At 36.7% G+C, this 20,343-nt stretch overlaps 2 protein-coding genes across 3 annotated transcripts in view; one reads left to right on the top strand and one right to left on the bottom strand.

Annotated features, from left to right (window-relative positions):
- The window catches only part of rnf130 (ring finger protein 130), a 46,626-nt gene extending 33,912 nt beyond the window's left edge, over window positions 1-12,714 (bottom strand). Inside the window, exons 1-2 of one of the 2 annotated variants that reach the window (XM_084429615.1) lie at window positions 12,490-12,714; window positions 11,743-12,160 (exon numbers count right to left, since the gene is read on the bottom strand). In XM_084429615.1, the coding sequence (XP_084285741.1) occupies window positions 11,743-12,016 (274 nt within the window). In that variant the 5' untranslated portion in view covers window positions 12,017-12,160; window positions 12,490-12,714. The remainder of the gene's footprint in view (window positions 1-11,742; window positions 12,161-12,489) is intronic. The other variant, XM_084429616.1, reaches the window with a different exon arrangement.
- A 3,145-nt stretch (window positions 12,715-15,859) lies between these two features.
- Window positions 15,860-19,015, top strand: LOC311304281 (proteinase-activated receptor 4). Its single transcript, XM_084431211.1, has 2 exons — window positions 15,860-16,186; window positions 17,000-19,015. The coding sequence occupies exons 1-2, from the start codon at window positions 16,084-16,086 to the stop codon at window positions 17,989-17,991; spliced, it is 1,095 nt and encodes a 364-aa protein (XP_084287337.1). The 5' UTR covers window positions 15,860-16,083; the 3' UTR covers window positions 17,992-19,015.
- Window positions 19,016-20,343: the final 1,328 nt, after the last annotated feature.

Genomic DNA, 20,343 nt, shown 5'->3' with positions numbered 1-20,343 from the left:
CACCTGATATTAAACCATAAAAACAGCCTGATGATGCATCATAGATGGACTGAGAGAAAATAACAAAAGCTCACAGGTGGAAATTAATTCACAGAGCTTTATTTCAACAAAAACCATTGACACAATAAAAAGATAAATATAGACTTTCATTTTGGCATTCCTAATTTCATGACTGCGTTTATCAAAACATGTTTATTAACTGAAAATGATTCAATTATTAATGTGCTGTAACTGCAGTTAGTACTGAAAGTCCCTTAAGGTCAAGGTTGGTGTTGCATAGTGCATCTTTGACTTTGCAGCGTTATCAGCTCTGAGAGGGCATATTTGGGTTCGTAAGGAAAGCTGGTGAAATCTGGTCTTCTATTTGAACTTTCTCCAAGTTACGTAAGGTTATATAATGAGAAACTCCATGACATCCCAAAAAGTTTAGTTCAACTTTGACATGGAAATATTCAAACTGTGAATTTTGAGAAACAAAGAGTTCATTTCTCTTCTTGTGGAATAAAAAAGGCACTTTCCATGGTACAAATTAGGGCATGAACCTCGTTTTAAGACTGGCCAGTGAAAAAGATTTAACCTTTAGAAAACGCTGATCGTCAACCTCAGGAGTAGGATGACCACCATCAAACAAACCAAATGTGGGACAATTACTAAGTTTGTGTGGGACAATGTGGGACATGTTACCAACACTAAAACATAACCTGAAACTGTTATATAATGTCTATCTAACTTAATCAAAACATTTGTATTCTGCCTTTCAGCTGATAAAAATACTTTGTTCTTTGCTACTTTGCACAATGTAACATAACAACGTCTTTATTTTACATGTCATTTAAATTCAACATCACTCAGCAGGCATCATGCAGATAACTATTTTTGAAACAGTTCTGAGCAATTCCAACTAAAATCCAACAAAATAAATAATGACCAAATAAAATATAGCCTAAAACAACATGAAATTAGTTCATTGACAGTCTTATATATTAAGAATATATTAAACCAAAAGCTTTCATATTTTTAGAAAGGATGTGAATTAAACCAATCACAGCAGGCAAAAAGTTGATGAATTCTGTTAAATGAACATTTTAATTTACCGAATTATCCATTTGTTTTCTGACAGGGAACACATGGAACGAATCACCGCTCCACATTTTGAATGACAGCCGTCACAACCTACTAGTGACTGTTTACTCCTTTCTTATCAACCATTGGATAGGATTTTAAAAAACGGCTGTTGTATTTGTACTTCTGATCAAGCACTGTTAAATATAGGTGAAAAACTACGCTGCAAAAATAATAAATAAAATGCTTTCTTAAAAAGGCAAAAGAACGCATGCACGTTTTCTTAACATGATAATTAAAAACCAACATGAAAATGCGGGACATTTTCTCAACATGCGACGTGCAGGACAAGGGGTGAAAATCATAGACTGTAAAAAAATATGGACGTAGTGTCCGTGACATCACCCGTAGGTTTCTGAAGACCGTTTTTGAAGCCTAAAGTGGGCGTGGCCGACCGTCGCCATCTTGGCAGCGCGTCACTCCCGGATTGATTTATTTTTACAGTCAGGCAATGAGCTGAGGTAACGTGGCGGCTAACAGACAGCAGACAAACGGCTAATGATGACTAATGACCACAGCAGCGGGAATCCACCTGTCACTCAAAAGTGGACACCCTTAATTATGCAGAAATTTTAAGGCTTAATATAATTTAAACGGATGAGTTATAAAAAAATTGTTGGGTAACAGGTTTAACCAATAAATTAGCCTTAATTAAGCGGTCACTCAGTATTTTTATCATATCTTTTTCTCCTTTCCCTTTTCTTCAAAAGGGAGTCATCTGCAGGAAGGAAAATCTGATGTAATTTGTGACTTATTCTTTAGACTAATTCATGATCTATTCAGGGCAAAAGTGAATGTGCACACAATCTGTAATCTTAAGATGTCATGCTGAAGAATTTAGATGGATTAAATTCCATGTCATATGTCATCTAAAGCAGTGAGAATTCCTTGTTAAAGTGCTCTTTTCAGTCTTGCTGTACTTAATACACAACCGGAAATTATTTGAATTTAATGACTCAGCTTGTTAGATCTCCCAATAGGTTCAGGCTCAACAAGACGCTATACCATCTTAGTAAAAGCTGGTAAAATCAAGTTTTATTTGATCTTTTAGAAAAGAGAAATTAACAATGCAGTTTTCGTTTTAAATGAATCATCATTTAAATGGACTAAATGCAAAAGACTGCAAAGAAGACAAATGCAAAACAAGAAAACATTCAAATGTATGTTCTCACATGTTCACTCTGCTCTCTAGTAAATTGTAGAGAATTACAAATGCAGAACATGAGTCAAAAGTTAATACAGTCATCCAAATGCGATCCTGTTATGAAGCTTTGTTGGTATACATCGGAACTCACCATGTAGCTGAAAAATAAACAAATATAAATATAATAAAGAAATGAATATTATTACCAACATCAGAACACAACACACTTCTAATATTATGCTGAAATATTATCAGCCGTTCTGGACATAATAATGCCCAACATTTCCAGAGCCAATAACATTAGTTCAGAGGCTGATCAAGCAATCTGACACCAGGTCATTTCTACCAATCATTAGCTGAAACGAACAGATTGTCTGCAACATCAAATCGGGATCTTGTCCAATAGCTAGGCAGAGCATAATGTTTTTCACAAATTAAATGCAGTGCCGGAGGACATGTGCTTCCAAGAAATCGATGTCTCTATTAATTCTAATCAGACGATGTGGAGCATAAGAGTTGATCAGTGTGAGTTTTAAAATCAAATTGATCCTGTGTATCTGGGGCATGTCTGTCATCACCAAGCAGAGGGGACATATCAGCCTTAATTATTATAGGTGAATATTTATAAAGCTATATTAGATAAAATTAAGTCAACAACTCAACCATAAAATAAAGAGAATAATTATCAAAAATAATTTGATATTTTTGCTATTTTGCTATTTGCTGTGCCCTTGATCTGCACTGCCTTATCTTTAAGAATAAAATTAACATTAAGTTATTTGTCATCTAAACCAGGGATCTTCAACAAAGGGTTTGCCTTTCATTTTTTTCTCAAATATGAATAAATTAAAATATGAATTGAACAAAAATAAAATGTTAACTTAGCCTTAACTTAGCTAAAATTAAAGGTCAAAGTTTCATTATTTCACTTCTCCACCCACAATAAAATGTACTAAGTAAAAATAAAATGTACAACTCTGTACGGCACTAATATTAAACACGATTAAATATGTGAATTAGTTGCTAGATATAATTTGTAAAACTGGAATACTGTACATAACATCGACGTTTATTTCCTGTAAAAGGTGTATAATTCACCTTTGCCAGAATGATATTAAAAGACTCTGAAAACTGATACTTATAATCTACAAGTCGCAACAAGAAAGAAAATAGTTTCAAACATAAAATAAAATGCAAGTATATGCAGAAGAACACATCTGCCTTCTTTTCAAGACTACACTCATTTGTATCTTTGTTTTTGCACCTCTAACATTCTCGGCACAACCACGACAGGCATGTGCAAGCTTAGGAATGCTAGATACCATCAGCAGAAGCAACAAAATCCTTCCATCAGACCACCTGCGTTACAACCAGATAAACGTCACAAATAAGCCATATCTCAGTGAGGTATCTCTCATCTCTCCCTGTGGGAGTAAGAGAGATGCGACTTGGTTTGTGCAAACCTGAACAGCTGGCAAACGGTTCTTGTGCTGGATCTGAAACTGAGTGTGATATTTGCATCACACTAAAGAACAATTTTTCAGGTTAATCAACAACGAGTACTTTTAATCACTTCAACATTACATAAAGCACACTTCAAATTCCAGGAAAAGCTTTCAGACAGACGCAGAGTCATTCATCCACAGTAGAACTCCACAATAGAAAGCGCTGTTAGACTGATATGTAGGTCAATCCTGACAGAAGTGCACATGACAAAGTCACATCACATCTACTGTATTTTGTTCTGGCTATCTAAGTGCTGAGAGGTAAAGACATGCTAGAGAGAGGGAGAAAAAAAAAGGGAAGATACTTCTTTAAATTCTTAATATATTAAACTCACAATTTCTAAAGAGTGAAATCACATTAGATAGAATATATCACAGTGAAGCAAACAAGGGGTGAAAAACAAAACTGCCAATAAGGACATATTATATTATTAGGGCTGTGTTGAAACATACATTTCTCATTTTTAATTGATGCTCATTTTGATAAACCAATATCGATTCTTAAAGGTTGTATCAGCGATTTCAGGCCCAAACATAAATGATCACATTCATCTAATCTTTCCTAACGATCCGCTAGCTGCCCGCCCCATTAGCATGCCGTCAAAAAACGCGTCTCTGTAGGCAGCCTAGGCTCTGAGATCTGCACACAAAAACAGTTGGTTTCACCAACCACTCAAAACCAAAATAAATAGTGTTCCAACCAATCACCGACAGGGGTGGGTGTTGTCAGGTTTGCGCTCGTGCGTGGCTGCCTATGACGTAGGGGTGAAACCAACTGTTTTTGTGTCCCAAAAACCTTTAAATCCCAAGAATCAATCTTTTAGTCTAAGCTGCTTTCATTTGATGCGTGAATAAAATTTAAAAACTGCACAATTTAAAATTTTTAAATGCATAAAGTGAAAGGCTTCCCTGTATAGTTTACAGCATTATTGAGAGAGATGTTTTTTCCTTGAGAGAAATTGACATGTACTGTACCTAATCGAATCGCAAGCTTGTGAATCGAAATGGAATCAAATCATGAAATTTGTATCAATGCTATATAATATAAATACTCTAATATTATAAATGTTATGTATATATTATGTTACAAAAAAAAAACATGTTTTCTTCAAAATAATTGTTTCAATTATTAAAGCCAGCTCCATAATAACATCCTCTAATGTGTTGTGGTTTAGACAGGTTTGTCTCACTCTAAACGCACAGACAGACAGACAGACAGACAGACAGACAGACAGACAGACAGACAGACATAAGTGCTGCTTTGTGAATGATCCAAGGGAGGTAGTAAAATATGTGCAACCTGTGCCTTCTCCAAGAGTCTTTCCTAGTACTTGCAAAAGCAAATAACCCGTGATTCAGAGCTGAAATCGGATGAAAATGTTTCAAGTTCAGCACAACCAATCACTAACATCATTGAGACATTCAATGGATGATTTAAAGTGCTTCTTTAAAACATACTAAAAGGCTATTTCAGAGTTCAGACATTTTGAGAAGAGGCACAAAACCCATTAAGTATTTGTGTGAATATAAACCAAGTTTACAGTAAATCTTTACAAACTACATTCAGACACGACACTAATTTGATTCTCAGCAGCCCGTCTCCTAACATCGTGTTCATCTCAAATAAGAATACATTACAAACTCACATGCACCCACACAGAGGAAAATCATGGGTATTAAGAAAAACCGGCAGGCAATTTGCTACCTTAACCCTACTGACCATCTCCAACCTCACTTCATATGACAACAACACCACTGCAATCAATGTCCCAACATTACTCCAGCTCACATTTCCTGCCTGGATCAATTAGAAGCATATGGCACATGGTTCCTGTCTGTTCTTTCATCTGTTTCTTTTTACAAATGGATTTTCCTGTTCTTCCTTGGGTAGTAGCAAATCAATCGACTGTTTACACATCACATGATACTTAAGGAACCTCTCATAAGTAACCTGCAAGTGTTGACGTACAGAGCTATTTCTACCAGATTGAACCCATAAAAACATGACTTTGTGACCAGTTAATTTAGGGGTTTAACCTTTTAGGTTACCATTTTTTCATGCACTTACATTTGGCTTTAAGTAGGACAACAGGGAATAAAGAAAAAAAATTTGACAACACATGCTGAAACACTTCAAACAAATCTTATAATTGTATGAAAACTGCAGCATTAATATTTTTTATTAATATCCAATATCTGTGACGGGTAGAATTTCTATGGAATACCACTCCTATTTACAGCCTCTTCAACATGAAAAATATATATATATTAAAAAGGTAAAATAAAAACCATGATATGAGAATGAAACAAGTACAGAAAGTAGCTACCTATTTAAACTAAATATTTAAATTAACTCAACTTAATTAGCCTACTTGATAAAGATGGACCATTGAGTTACTTACCCATTCGCCACCTTGTCATGTGCAGGACCAGGAGTGAATCTAATTAGCCCTAATGTTAGGGTCATTTGTTACCATTTGGGCTTGTTCACGCGTCATAAATCGCTTCACACTTGGAATCATGCTACAGGATGTTTATCACTACAAATATTCATCACCTCCCACTGGCCACAGTCTTGATTGAGACTGCTATCTCTTTGGCTTGATGGTTAATGTCTGATTGGGGGCTTTGCTGGACTGACATTTATTGGACGACAAGTTACCTCTGCATATTGGCAGGTGATTTTCTGTCTCACTACCCATTAGCTGAGTGTGGTTTGTTTTGTTGCCAGACCCCTAATGATGGCAGCAGCTGGTGGAGAAACTGAGAGAATGGAGTGAAAGATCCACAAAACCCTGCACACCTTCTGTCTTTTTCTCATTTTCTCCCTTTCTATAGTAAGACCTAAAAGCAAGAGAATCTTTTTGTGCTCACCACCTTGTTTAGACTGACGAGCCACCGGTAAGCTCTCTGAGAAGCAGGAGGAGAGATAAACAGAGGTCAGGCGAATACACTGAGGTCTCCTGAGGAAATATAATCTTGAAGCAGTCAAACAGGAAGCAATGAGCAGCTTGTTTTTTCTGTGTGAGACAGGCTCACTGAGGCATTAAGTGACTTAGTAGATTTTCAAAGGCAAAAATACTGCACAATCTTATGGTCTGTACGAACATTCTTAAATGTAGGGCTAGTATTGTTTTTAATTGCAGCATGAACAAATTGGAACAATCACATTTATAGCAGTTTGTATATAAATATTAAATATGCATGAATCATGATGTGCACATTTTCAAGAGTAATTGTGGTCATTCTGCTCAACAAATGACAAGAGAGTGACAGAAAAGAAAACAAAAATGCAATTAAAAGTAAAAAAATACTTTAAAAAAAAACAAAACAAAGGTGCAAATATACACTCACCTAAAGGATTATTAGGAACACCTGTTCAATTTCTCATTAATGCAATTATCTAATCAACCAATCACATGGCAGTTGCTTCAATGCATTTAGGGGTGTGGTCCTGGTCAAGACAATCTCCTGAACTCCAAACTGAATGTCAGAATGGGAAAGAAAGGTGATTTAAGCAATTTTGAGCGTGGCATGGTTGTTGGTGCCAGACGGGCCGGTCTGAGTATTTCACAATCTGCTCAGTTACTGGGATTTTCACGCACAACCATTTCTAGGGTTTACAAAGAATGGTGTGAAAAGGGAAAAACATCCAGTATGCGGCAGTCCTGTGGGCGAAAATGCCTTGTTGATGCTAGAGGTCAGAGGAGAATGGGCCGACTGATTCAAGCTGATAGAAGAGCAACTTTGACTGAAATAACCACTCGTTACAACCGAGGTATGCAGCAAAGCATTTGTGAAGCCACAACACGCACAACCTTGAGGCGGATGGGCTACAACAGCAGAAGACCCCACCGGGTACCACTCATCTCCACTACAAATAGGAAAAAGAGGCTACAATTTGCACGAGGTCACCAAAATTGGACAGTTGAAGACTGGAAAAATGTTGCCTGGTCTGATGAGTCTCGATTTCTGTTGAGACATTCAGATGGTAGAGTCAGAATTTGGCGTAAACAGAATGAGAACATGGATCCATCATGCCTTGTTACCACTGTGCAGGCTGGTGGTGGTGGTGTAATGGTGTGGGGGATGTTTTCTTGGCACACTTTAGGCCCCTTAGTGCCAATTGGGCATCGTTTAAATGCCACGGCCTACCTGAGCATTGTTTCTGACCATGTCCATCCCTTTATGACCACCATGTACCCAACCTCTGATGGCTACTTCCAGCAGGATAATGCACCATGTTACAAAGCTCGAATCATTTCAAATTGGTTTCTTGAACATGACAATGAGTTCACTGTACTAAAATGGCCCCCACAGTCACCAGATCTCAACCCAATAGAGCATCTTTAGGATGTGGTGGAACTCCCATCAACTGCAAGATGCTATCCTATCAATATGGGCCAACATTTCTAAAGAATGCTTTCAGCACCTTGTTGAATCAATGCCACATAGAATTAAGGCAGTTCTGAAGGCGAAAAGGGGTCAAACACAGTATTAGTATGGTGTTCCTAATAATCCTTTAGGTGTGTACATTGGAGTATGCTTGATGTAACATGAGTGGTGCCAGTCAGATGGTGCGTGTGCATATGCACACTCTCAGCCTCACTCAAACGTCACAGCATTAGACTGTCAAACCCATTTGAAGAGCTCACCGGAGTTATACCGGAGTATACCGGAGTTTATGCTGCAATAACGGTAATGAGACATCTTCTCACGAATGCTCTACTGATTTGGGACTCTTACACAAATACATGTATACATACAAATTTAATGTCAGCATGACCCAGACAATTGGACTTTCCTTTCCTATTGTGATGTATATTAGAGTGAAACGAAAAAGTAGGGCGAGACTTTATTCATGGTCAGTTTAATCAGTGTTATTTAACGTTGCTGTCACTCCAAAAGACTAGGCTATGTGACAAGCTTTAAATCCATACCCACCACCCTTCCTCTTTAAATGTATGCAGCTGAGAGCAGTAACATCCCAAACATTCCTTTCTTTGAGAGAATATTCTTGGTCAGCTGATCTGTAGTACTGAGCAACTCAGGAATAATTATGCTAGAGTGAAATCACAAATGCAGCCATCATCAGAGAGAGAGAGAGAGAGAGAGAGAGAGAATCCTGACTATAGATGTCAGTTTCCAAAAATTCCCATAATCGATCGTTTAAATTAACGATCAATCAATCAATTAATCGTTAATCTTAACCTCTTGTACTTTTATTGTGGCGTTTACACATGCAAGTACTTCATGTTCATTAAAATCACTAGTTTGGAGGGTGTTTTGGACTCTTCCCTTGATTAATTATCTTGAAGACATTAAAAAAATTTAGAATATGTAACCACGGCACGCTGTACTGCTGAACGTTTTCTGCACCTCAACACTAAAGCCGCCTTTCCACTGCACACGACAAACGACAGCCGTTGGACCGGAAGTCATTCGTTTCCAATGGAGAGTAGTACGGGAGCTGTGTGGAGATCCGATCATATGCGGAAATTTCGGATGTGTTGAAATATTTGAACTTCTGCAGCTAGACCGTATGCAACCAGCCGACCGGATGTGATGTATTCTAATCAAAACTATGAGTGCGAAGCTAGAATTACAAATATTTTAAACACTATTTCTGCAAAATGGCGGTTATTAATAATTATGCCAGAAATAGTTACTTTATAATTATCAAATCAATATTTATGTTGATTAGCTCTATAAAATCTACTAAGTTTTTATTCTAGATGTATTGAGGGTCATTGTTTTGTGTGGATATATTCATAAATGCATGACATTCATTAAAATCGAGGGTACGGTTGCTTCACGACCAACTTCAAAGTTCCGCACAACTGCCGCTAAGGGGGCGAAACGCGACAATCATATGTGAATGTCGTGTGCAGTGGAAAGGCAGCTTAAGCACTCTAATGATGACCCTGCTTAATCGACCATCGATATGTTTTATCGATTAAATTATGATCGACAATGAGTCGACTGTCGATTAATCGTTACAATCCCTAATCCTGACCTGACAGTGATTAGAGTGACAGAGGAAGTGGATGTTACTGTTTTATGTCAGTACTCTGCTCTCTTTATACACAATCTTCTACTAAGAATTATTACCTTGCCTCAGATCCAATTGAGATGGCAATAAAAGAAGCAGAACAGCTTGTGGAAGTTTAGCTTTGGATTTACTGTGCAAACTTGATTGAAAATGATAGAATGTCTCCTTTGGCTATTGTCTTTCTTCTCTCACTGCAAACAGGAGAATGGGTGTGCTAATGTCCTTGAGAACATAATTCACATTAAATATAGAGCCTGGTGTCCCTTTTCCAGCTCCTGACTGGATCAGGATTAATGACCTCCACTGGGTTCACTGGAATAATGACCAGCAGGTCAGACAACTGCCTTGGGTAAATTCAACACAGTAGGTTAACTAACAGCATGCAAGCTGAAAATTGGTACAATGAGGGATGGACACGAGACTTAGAAAACTGCCATGCTGAAGTCATCAAAAACAAGGCTTGAAAACAGAACTTAAAATATGTGATCAGCAGTAAAGATCCCTTGACTGCAACGGTTGCCATCATTGACATAGCCTATTCATCTTCTTTAGTCTTACCACAATGGCTAAACCAAGTCAAAGTGCCCTGCACCTCAATAAGCATTCTAATGGTGCTATATTGATTAATAATTGATTTACAGAGAATCTCAGTCTCAAGGATTTCTGGTGATTTCTGAGCATCCTGTAACCTGAACAAGCACAGTATAAGAGGACAACTGGGTTAGAGAGAGAGAGAGAGAGAGAGAGAGAGAGAGAGAAATATACATCCGAACACCGGAAGACGACACCAGCCAGCCTAAGAATTATTATAGATACTGCACTTCCCTTAAGCCATTCAATACATACAGGAAGATCTAGCAAAAACTAAATGATTCAGCAAAATTTTTAATAACAAGTGTGAAGGAGATGAATTTACCTAAAATATGTCAGCTGAAAAACAAATGGGAGATTGTTGATAAAGACAATCCACAGACAGCAGCCATGGCACTGCAAAAAGCAACTTTGGGGTTACAAGTATGCATGATACTGTGATTAAACAAGTTTGCAAAGCAATTGTGCAACACCGGTTGGCGTCAAAGCAGGGCACCTAACATATGCTCAGAGACACAAGAGCTGCTAATTTAGTGCAGATGAAACAAAGCAAGTCACACTTGTGTCCCTTATCCCCTACGTCACTGAATTTCAGAACAGAGCACAAAGCGGTGCAGGGCCTCTTCAGGGGAGGTTATGTTTATCGTATGAAGGGTGTACAGTTCTGTTTACGGAGTCATCATTGCAGGAGAATCAGCCAAAACAGGGCACCTGAATATCTCAGAGTGCTATACTGCTACATAGGTAGCTGAAAGGGTAACAATCTCAAATCACGTGTAGCAAAAAAAAGTATTATAATAATTTATATTATAATTAATTATTGTATTATAAATTATACTTCACATGATTGTCAGTCATTTCCTCTATACTGTGGGCAGTGTGCACAACAGAGTAACATGATGTTGAATATTTACTATATATATATATAGTAAATATTCAACATCATGTTACTCTGTTGTGCACACTGCACACAGTATAGAGGATATTACATGACAATCATGTGAAGAAGTTGACAAATATCACAGGAAGCTTCTGACCTGCAAATCTACAATGAAGTTCCAAAATAGTTCTCTTTCATAAAGCATAATTGATTTGAAGATATTTGAAAAGGTGACGCATTAAAGCAAACCACGAACAATTGCGTACAATATCAAACCAACTTTGCTTTATGATGCTTCCCCCCAAAAATGATTATTATTTATGAGACAGTTATTGATGATAACCTTGATAAGTGAAGAGATAGAGCATCTGTTCTGGTGGAATATTTTTGAACACCTGTTTAAAATATCAATGCACATACATACACACACACACACACACACACTCACCCCCATTAACAGCAGCAGGTGCGATCACGATCCCCTTCGCCTCTGTTTTAGGCGAATTCTGCCCGTACCGTCCGTCATTCTTCGTCACCAAATGTTGAGGATTGCCTTTATGGTCCAAAACGGTGGCGTTGACTGTGGCGCTATAATAATCCTCCTTGTTCACCATAGTTTTGTCGGCACCGATAGACTGCGTACACCTGGGCGAGACGAAGGCAAGGAGGAAGGCGAGAAGGCAGCTGCTGCATGACGCCGGCGCGGCCAATCTCTTCAGCATCTTCGGCAATGTCTTCACCGATCAACGCAACCCGACTCTGCGATTCTTTCAACGGTCAGCGCTCTGTCTCTAGAGCCCTCATGTAAACATACTGTCCTCCTCTCAAGACACAACGTCCATATGGTGAGCCATGCGTGGCTTCCCCTGACAGAAAGAAAGGGTCGATAGATTAGTCGACGGTACTGACTTTGCAATGACAACAAAACGCGTAGATTTAATTAGAGAGGCTTGAGTCCGTATAATAAACACAGTTTGCTTTTATTAAAGGCCGTTAAGTAGCCTCGTCTACAGGCCCTTTAACTAGTAAATTGGCATTTAACGACTGTTAAAGGGCAACCAATGTGTTTCTTCTGGTACCAGGACTGCTTTGTTCGTGCAACCAGCCCTGACAGGGACAGCTATGAAACAAAAACTCCTTTCCTCACGCGCTGAGATTTTCATTCAGTAAAAAGGGTTATGGCGGGATATCTTACCTGCTCGGTCGCTTCCACCTGTATTATTTTGAGTCAAACTCTCTCTTTGTTGTAATATTTCACAGAGCCGTGGCTCGTTCGGCCATAGGCAGACCAATGTGTTGCTGTTCTGCTTTTTTCCTGGTCGCGAACACTGAGTCGTACGCATATGCGCATGCGCGAAGCAGCGTGTCTCTCGCACGGTGAGATCAGATCAGTGGGAGGGAAGGACGGGGCCACATCATCACCATCATCTCAAAATGCGTATGCTGGGCCTTAATCACTCATTTAATACAAGTGGCAGCATTCGAGGCCGTACTTTTTTAACTTCACAGGTCTAGAGTTTACAAAGAGTTATGTATTTTATGTTTTGTACATTTTTTACATTGCATGACCAGAGCTGTTTTATTTCAGTTTGCTCATCTGAAAGATGCTGTTTATGTAAGCATGTAAGCAAGGATGAATGTAAAGCATAATAGGCTACATTACCGATGATGTAGGCTAATAATAATACAGAGGCAACTTCCATATTTGATAGCATCATATAAAGGTATAGCCTACTGTTAATGTATTGTTCTATAAAGATGAATGATTCTCTTGTACATAAATTGACATGACTACATAAACATCTCAGCGGCTACTCTTGTGAAAACCCAGAGCACAATTTTAAATAAGTAACGGTAACACTTTACAATAAGGTCTCATTTGATAACATTAATGCATTAGTTTTAACATAAATCAACAATAAGCAATATTTTTTTTGTGTGTGTTTTGTGTTTAATGATTTAGTTAATAAAAATGCTATTATTTATTGTTTATTTATATTAGTTCAAAGTGCATTAACAGATAAAACTTGTTTTTAAAATTGTATTCGTAATTGTGGAAATTACTTGAACTAACAAACAATGGGTAGTACTTCTACAGCATTTATTAATCTTGGTTATTGTTAACTAATGTAGTTAAGTAATTGTTAAATAAATCCTTATTGAAAAATGTTGCCTATAAGTAACATTTTATAGCATATATATATACAGTATGAAGAGTTCAGATGCAAAAGCCTCTAAGTGCCATCTGAAATTTTCTTTTAGAATGATCATTTTTATTAAGCTCGTATATTTAAGATCAGTAATTTCACTTAAATGGCAATGAAAATTACCTGTTAATTGTCATTTAAGTGAAATTACTGAACTTAAATATACGGGCTTGATAAAAAATGATAATTCTAGAAGAAAATTTCAGAGGCTTTTGCATCTGAACTCTTCATATTCCAATCTTCAGTGTCACACGATTCTTCAGAAATCATTCTAGTATGCTGATTTGCTGCTCAAGAAACATTTCTTATTATTATCAATGCTGAAAATAGTTATTTACATTTTAATTTCAGGATTCTTTGATGAATAGAAAGTTCAAAAGAACAGCATTTATCTGAAATTGAAATCTTTTGTAACATTAAACACTACCGTTCAAATTCTTGTAAGAATTTTTATTTTATTTTTTGGGGGAAAGAAATAAAATAAAATAAAATAAAATAAAATAAAGACATTTATAATGTTACAAAAGATTATAAATAAATGCTGTTTTGAACTTTCTATTAATCAAAGAATCCTGAAAAAAATATTTTCTTTTCTTTAATGCACAATATAACAAACAAATCTGTAATCTTGACAAACAGCAGGAGATACATGAATCCATCATTATTTTCCTCTTTATTGTCCTATGTTCACCTTTAAACAATTACCTTTATTTGCCCACTATATATATGTACACAATTTCTTGTAGCTTAATAATTGTAGAGATCGTTTTTTAGCCGAACCATTGGATATATAACTATCACTCATCAGATCTCTGGCTCTCTCTAGTGGAGGCCATATAATCCTACATTACAATAAATCATAAAAACAAACGTTTTTTTTATTTATTATTTTCCCTCTTTGTTGTTCAGAGTCATTTCATCAGGTCCAACTACGAGCATGCTTTTAAATCAGACAGCATATTTCCTACAGAATTCCCCCTGAAATGTGAACTTAAAAAATATTTATTTTTATCTTTAATGTTTCCATTAACAAGGAATGTATTCTTCCTGCATATACAGATTACGTATTAGCCTACATTAAGATTGTTTCTACTTATAGCCTATAGCTACTTATGAAGTTGGTGAAAATGAAAATTATGTTTCTTCAGCATCAGAGAATGGTTATGATGACATGGTCGATACGATGGAAAACTGAAACTAACAGTTGAGTTGCCTAAAACAAGGCACTTGAATTATTATAAGGGAAAAAAATAATACACTTAGTGTCATGTCTAATTATCATTCATATGCATGTAATTCTTTCCAGTCTCCTTTTCATATTTCTTCAGTTTCACAAGATTCAACTTCTCAAGATCTCAAATGAGCCTAATGTGTAAAGAGGGTGGAAACTAACTAGGACTGTGTATTATTATTATTATTATTGTGAAATGACGTATCAACTATAATTATGTTAATCTTGCAGGTCAAGAGTGCAATCGTTGCGCCCTCTAGAGCTCACTGTCTACATCTACACTCTTAAATAAAGGTTATTTAGTGGTAGGGAATCATGCATAGGCCTACACATGAACAGAAAATGACTGTTATTATTGCGTTTTTTTTTTTTGATGAAAGACAAAACTAATACTTCAAGTGAAGTGATAGTGAAGGCAAATCTTTAGCCATTAAAAAGTCATTAAAAAACAAATGAGGAATTAATGACTTTGAATGCACAATCTTTGTACCATTATTTAATGCAATAATCTTTCTTATTGTTATTAATGGCAAGCAGTTATTATAAAATTAACCTTTAGTTTTAATAGAACAAACTGTTATTATTTTCCCTCTCTCTCTTTCTCTTTTAAAGGATCTAAGAAAGGTCAATGCATGTTGTGGGTAAAGTAGGCCTTCTTCTTTTTACCAACAACCCCCATTATTCCCATAGCATACTATTTCATTTCCTCCCAGTACGATCCTATCTCTTCCTGTTTAGTACAGTGGTGCTGTCATGGGTAAGACATTTCAGAATTGTTATACTGTTTCAGTTTTTGTCCACTAAATGGCTTAACAAATGCAGGCATCTCTAGACTTCTTTACATCACTAAAACTATCACCATGAAACCATTTGGTTTTAAATACTGGACATATGAAATATTGAAACATATGAACATATGAAAAAAAAAAAAAAAAAATTGGTAATCATTATGAAATCTGGATTTTTTTCCCCTCAAGCAACCTATACTATTCCCATACGAGTTAGAGCAGGAGGGAAACATGTAAACAGGAGATCACATCTGTTCAGCCATCTTCAGAAACAGACAGAGGAACGACCAAGACAAAAAACTCATTGATTGGTCTAAACTCAAGAGGAGGCGGAGTGAGAAATCCCCCAAGACAGCAAAACTATTAAAACAACTTTCTTTCTTTTTTTTCTTTTTTTTAAACAGTGACAAACGCAAAAAAAAAAAAAAAAAGAACCGGTAAAGAGAGCGGACTGGACCGGTATCTACAAGCTGAAAAACCTTTTAATAGAACTCGAGAACAAACTAAAGGGAGGAAAGAGATAGGATTTCAGCCTTGAAAAATACTTTTAGTTTTTCAGCACAATGACATTTTTGGTAATTTCTCGATTGCTTTTTCTCCATCTCCTTCTCATTGTGCTTCACATCTCTTCAGCTTTAGAGGTGAAAAGCTCCAACAGAAGTGCTCGTAAGTCTTTTCTCATTATATTATTAACTTTAAGATTAACATTGTGTTTTGATTGTCTGTGACTTTGGTGTGTTGACCTTTCTGTCAAAATATAGGCTAACAGAAAAGATTATGTAGCTACAGTAATCTAAATTCTAAATAAGCATCATTATTACTGACATTTTGTCCTGATTTTCACAAAAGATAATTTAGGTCAACACAGCATATTTAAATAAAATGTGGGCTGGGTGTAATGTGTGGTGAAACATGCACAGACATGAGATTCAGTCACATTTAGTCATAACACATGGATTTGATCAGATTCTTGCATCACCGGTGCAATGTAGGCTGCTTCAGATTAAACTGAATAATAAATAAAACTTGAGGGAACAGGTCACATATCAATTCTGTCATGATTTACTCACTCTCAAGTTGATCTAAACCTGTATGAGTTTATTTGTTGTGTTGAACACAAAAGAAGATATTCTGAAGAGTGTTAGTAGCAATCAGTTTCTGTACTAGTTCTGTAAAAATACCGAATGTGGCTGAAAGTCTTACAGTGTAGTTTCCCACATTCTTTAAACTATCTTCTTTTGTGTTCAATAGAACAAAGAAACTCATACAGGTTTAGAAACAACTTGAGGGTGAGTAAATGATGACATAATTTAGATTTTCTGGGTGAACTAGCCTTTTAAACAGGGTGTAGAGACCAATAATGTCTATTTGACTGGACTGCACATATAGCATTCACTTAGTAGTTATGCTTGTGATTGCTTTCTGGGTTGACCTATTGTGATTAAATGAGTATGTATTTTCTGTTATTCTGTTTCTCAGAGGGGAGGAGCCTTCCTGTGTTTAATAATACACTTCTAGACCAGCATAAGGAGCAGATCCAGAGCTACAGGACTGAACTAGTGGTTCCTCTTCTCTGCCTCTTCGCCTTTTTCATCGGGTTTCCCACAAACACATTAGCCCTCTGGTTGCTGGTCCTGCGAACCAAAAAGCTCCCTTCCACCATTCTGCTGATCAACCTCACCACCTGTGATCTTCTGCTACTGCTGGTGCTCCCCTTTCGTATTGTCTACCACTTCCTAGGCAACAACTGGACATTTGGAGAACCATTCTGTCGAATTGTAATTGCGCTCTTCTATGGAAACATGTACGGCTCAGTGGTATGTCTGGCACTGATCGCTGTGGATCGCTATGTAGCTCTCGTTCACCCTTTCGGTGCCAAGACACTTCGTAGTAACAAGAACTCAATCATTATGAGTGTTTTTGTTTGGATAGTAGTTGCAGCTGCTGCTGTGCCCTTGTTAGCCTCAAAACAGTCTTATAACATAAAGAATCTTTCAATAACAACCTGCCATGATGCACTGCCTTCAGAAGAGCAGGAAAAGTACTTCCTGCCGTACTTTGCTACTCTCTTCTCCCTCTGCTTTCTGCTTCCACTGTTGGTTGTGCTGTTCTGCTATTCTGCAGTGCTACACACCCTTATGGCTGAAGGCCAGCGTTTTGCCCATGCAATTAGAGTAACTGTGCTGATGTTGACGGTTTTTATTGTTTGCTTATTGCCTAGCAACGTTCTCTTGCTGTTGCATTACTCCAAATCGGACTTCGCCAATAATGACCTTTATGTTCCATACCTGATCACTTTGTCTCTCAGCACCTTCAACAGCTGCATCGATCCTTTCATCTTTTATTATGTGTCTAAGGATTTCAGAAATAGGTTAAAGGAGGCTCTAAGGTGTTCTGGGTCTGATTCGGAGTCCTCCTCAGAATCCAGGACAAAGATGACCTTACTATCAAAGATGAGCAGGACTGAATGATCCTTAAATGGCGAAAAAGCTTGATCGTGAGGTTAGCATTACAGTTATGGAAATCTGAAGATACTAGGCTACATAACTTAAAAATAATTCTAGGGTGAACTGAATGACTAATACTATATAGAGCGTCTGTCTATCTGTCCATCCATCTGTCAGTCTGCCTATCCGTGAAAGTAACTTAAGATTAGTTTAAATTGCACAGGAAAAACTGGAATGGGGAGATATTAATTCCATTTCCTTCTTTTTTTCCTTTAGACATTAGAGACAAATAGATGTATTTTAAAACATTTCAAGTTTCTTGCATGAAGGCACACTGCATGTTTGCATCTAAAATTTGTAAATGCTCTTTGTATAGATATTCAAGACAACTCAACAGTCTCCATGGCCTGATGGATGGATTAATAATGTTGGAAAACTCAGTTTCATACCGTCTTAAAAAAATTAGGGGACTGTGTGAATTAAAGTTTCTGCCAATGTCTGCTTGAAAAATTCACCAAAATTGGGTTAGAATTGTACATATTCAAAATGTTCTATTATATTATAAACTGTGAACTAAAAACTGAATACATTTAATGGATTTTAACAGTGGAAGGCAAAATGTAAAGTGCATTTCAACCATGAATTATACAGTATAGCAGACTGTAGATTGTGCTGTTTAGTATAAACCATTGAATAGCAAATGCCTTTTATAAGCCTGTTTTCTGCTATAGAAGCATGCATAAGAAATAATAGTTTCTTTGTGTATGTGAATGTCTGTAAGTAGGAAGTACAGAACCACATCGCAACCATATCTAGCTCTTATGTCATGAACTGCTGATTTTTATTTATTTATGACATTAACTATGGATTAACATTAACAATCAAAAATGTATATTTAAATGTATTTGAACAGCATATCTATTGTTTTATAATACAAAACCTGACAAATCTGTTCTTGTGAAATGTTTTAATTTGTTTTGCTTTGAGAAAGTACCAATTACCTTTATATGTCAACATTAAAATGACAATAAATGCTCTGATGACACAATATTTCATGATTATGTTGCCTTTCTTACCTTCATTGAAATGCTCCTTCTGAACTTACATTGTGTACTCCATTTAGTGGACAATACTGATATCATGAGACATTTAAAAACCTTGATGTGACTGAGAATTCATTAAAAATAGAAAAACTACAGTATGTCACACATTATATATGTTTGATTACACTATTTGAATGTACAATGATCAAAAATATTTTTTTATTGAATAGTGATGGAGCAAAACTATGAAAAGAAATTGTAAAATTAGTCTTGAGGTAAAAGTCTTGAGGTAAAAGTCCCTTGGGAAAGCTATAGGCATATAGATATTGTATGTCCATCACAGACACAATAGAATGATATAGCACGAGTAAGGAATGTTATATATGCTTCTAAAAAAGTCTACCTCTCTGAAAGAGTAAACCTTTGGTATAGATATAGACCGGCAAATACTGTAGGCAAATAAAGAGTGTACATTATTATATACACTCTCAGAAAATAAAGTACATAATTGTACCTTTAGGGGTACAATGGCTTGTCACTGGGGCTGTACCCTCAAGGGTACAATATTGTACCTTAACCTTTAAAAGAAACGGTACATATATGTACCTTTTAATGCTTTTTGCCCCTCAAAAAGGTACATATATGTACCTTGAGGTCCAATAATAAGCCCTATGGGGTACGTTAGTGTAGATTGTACCTTGGGGAACAGAAATGGACTCCTACTGTACCCCTATTTCTGACAGTGATACTGTACATAAACACACAGAGATGAGCATGTATGTCTGGTTTGTAAGACCACAGTTAATGTGTCCTTTGATTTCATTCTTCCTCGTGTCTTTGTGTTTGAACCATCTTTCTACTGTATGCTCGCTTTGTCCTGTCACTGTTGAAAGCAGCAGAAACAAAAAAGGAGAAACATGAAATATCTTGCCAAAACAAAACTGACAGTTGAACTGATTCTGTGCTGTGGTTTATTTGCAATCAGACTGCAATAATTCAACGGCACATTGTTCGACTTCTACATTAGCTCCTTCTACAAAGGCTGATACATTACAGCCTTTAGACACGCTCCACCAACTCTTAGTTGAGGTCAGGGTAGTGTGTAAGATGGGCATAGTCCAAAAGCTCACTGGTGTGGTTCTTGAAGCGATTCCCCTGGTTGAGGAGGAGGAGGAGAACGGCTGGTATATTGATTATTTATCTCTTCTAGATCCAGTATTCTATCACGTGCAGGCAACGCGAAGGCAAGGAACAGGTGAGGTGGACAAATAATAGCCATTGAAACTTTTTTGGTCAAAAACAAAGAAGACAATTCAACATAAGAACAGTCAGA

The sequence above is a fragment of the Rutilus rutilus genome (assembly GCF_951802725.1).
Source record: "Rutilus rutilus genome assembly, chromosome: 14".
In the NCBI taxonomy this organism is placed as follows: Eukaryota; Metazoa; Chordata; class Actinopteri; order Cypriniformes; family Leuciscidae; genus Rutilus; species Rutilus rutilus.
This window is presented reverse-complemented; position numbering and strand designations above follow the sequence as displayed.

Excerpts from the sequence above, each read along its gene's own strand:
- LOC311304281 (XM_084431211.1), top strand. The coding sequence starts at position 16,084 with ATGACATTTTTGGTAATTTCTCGATTGCTTTTTCTCCATCTCCTTCTC. Across the intron at positions 16,187-16,999 it reads AAGCTCCAACAGAAGTGCTC|AGGGGAGGAGCCTTCCTGTG; the intron begins GTAAGTCTTTTC and ends TCTGTTTCTCAG.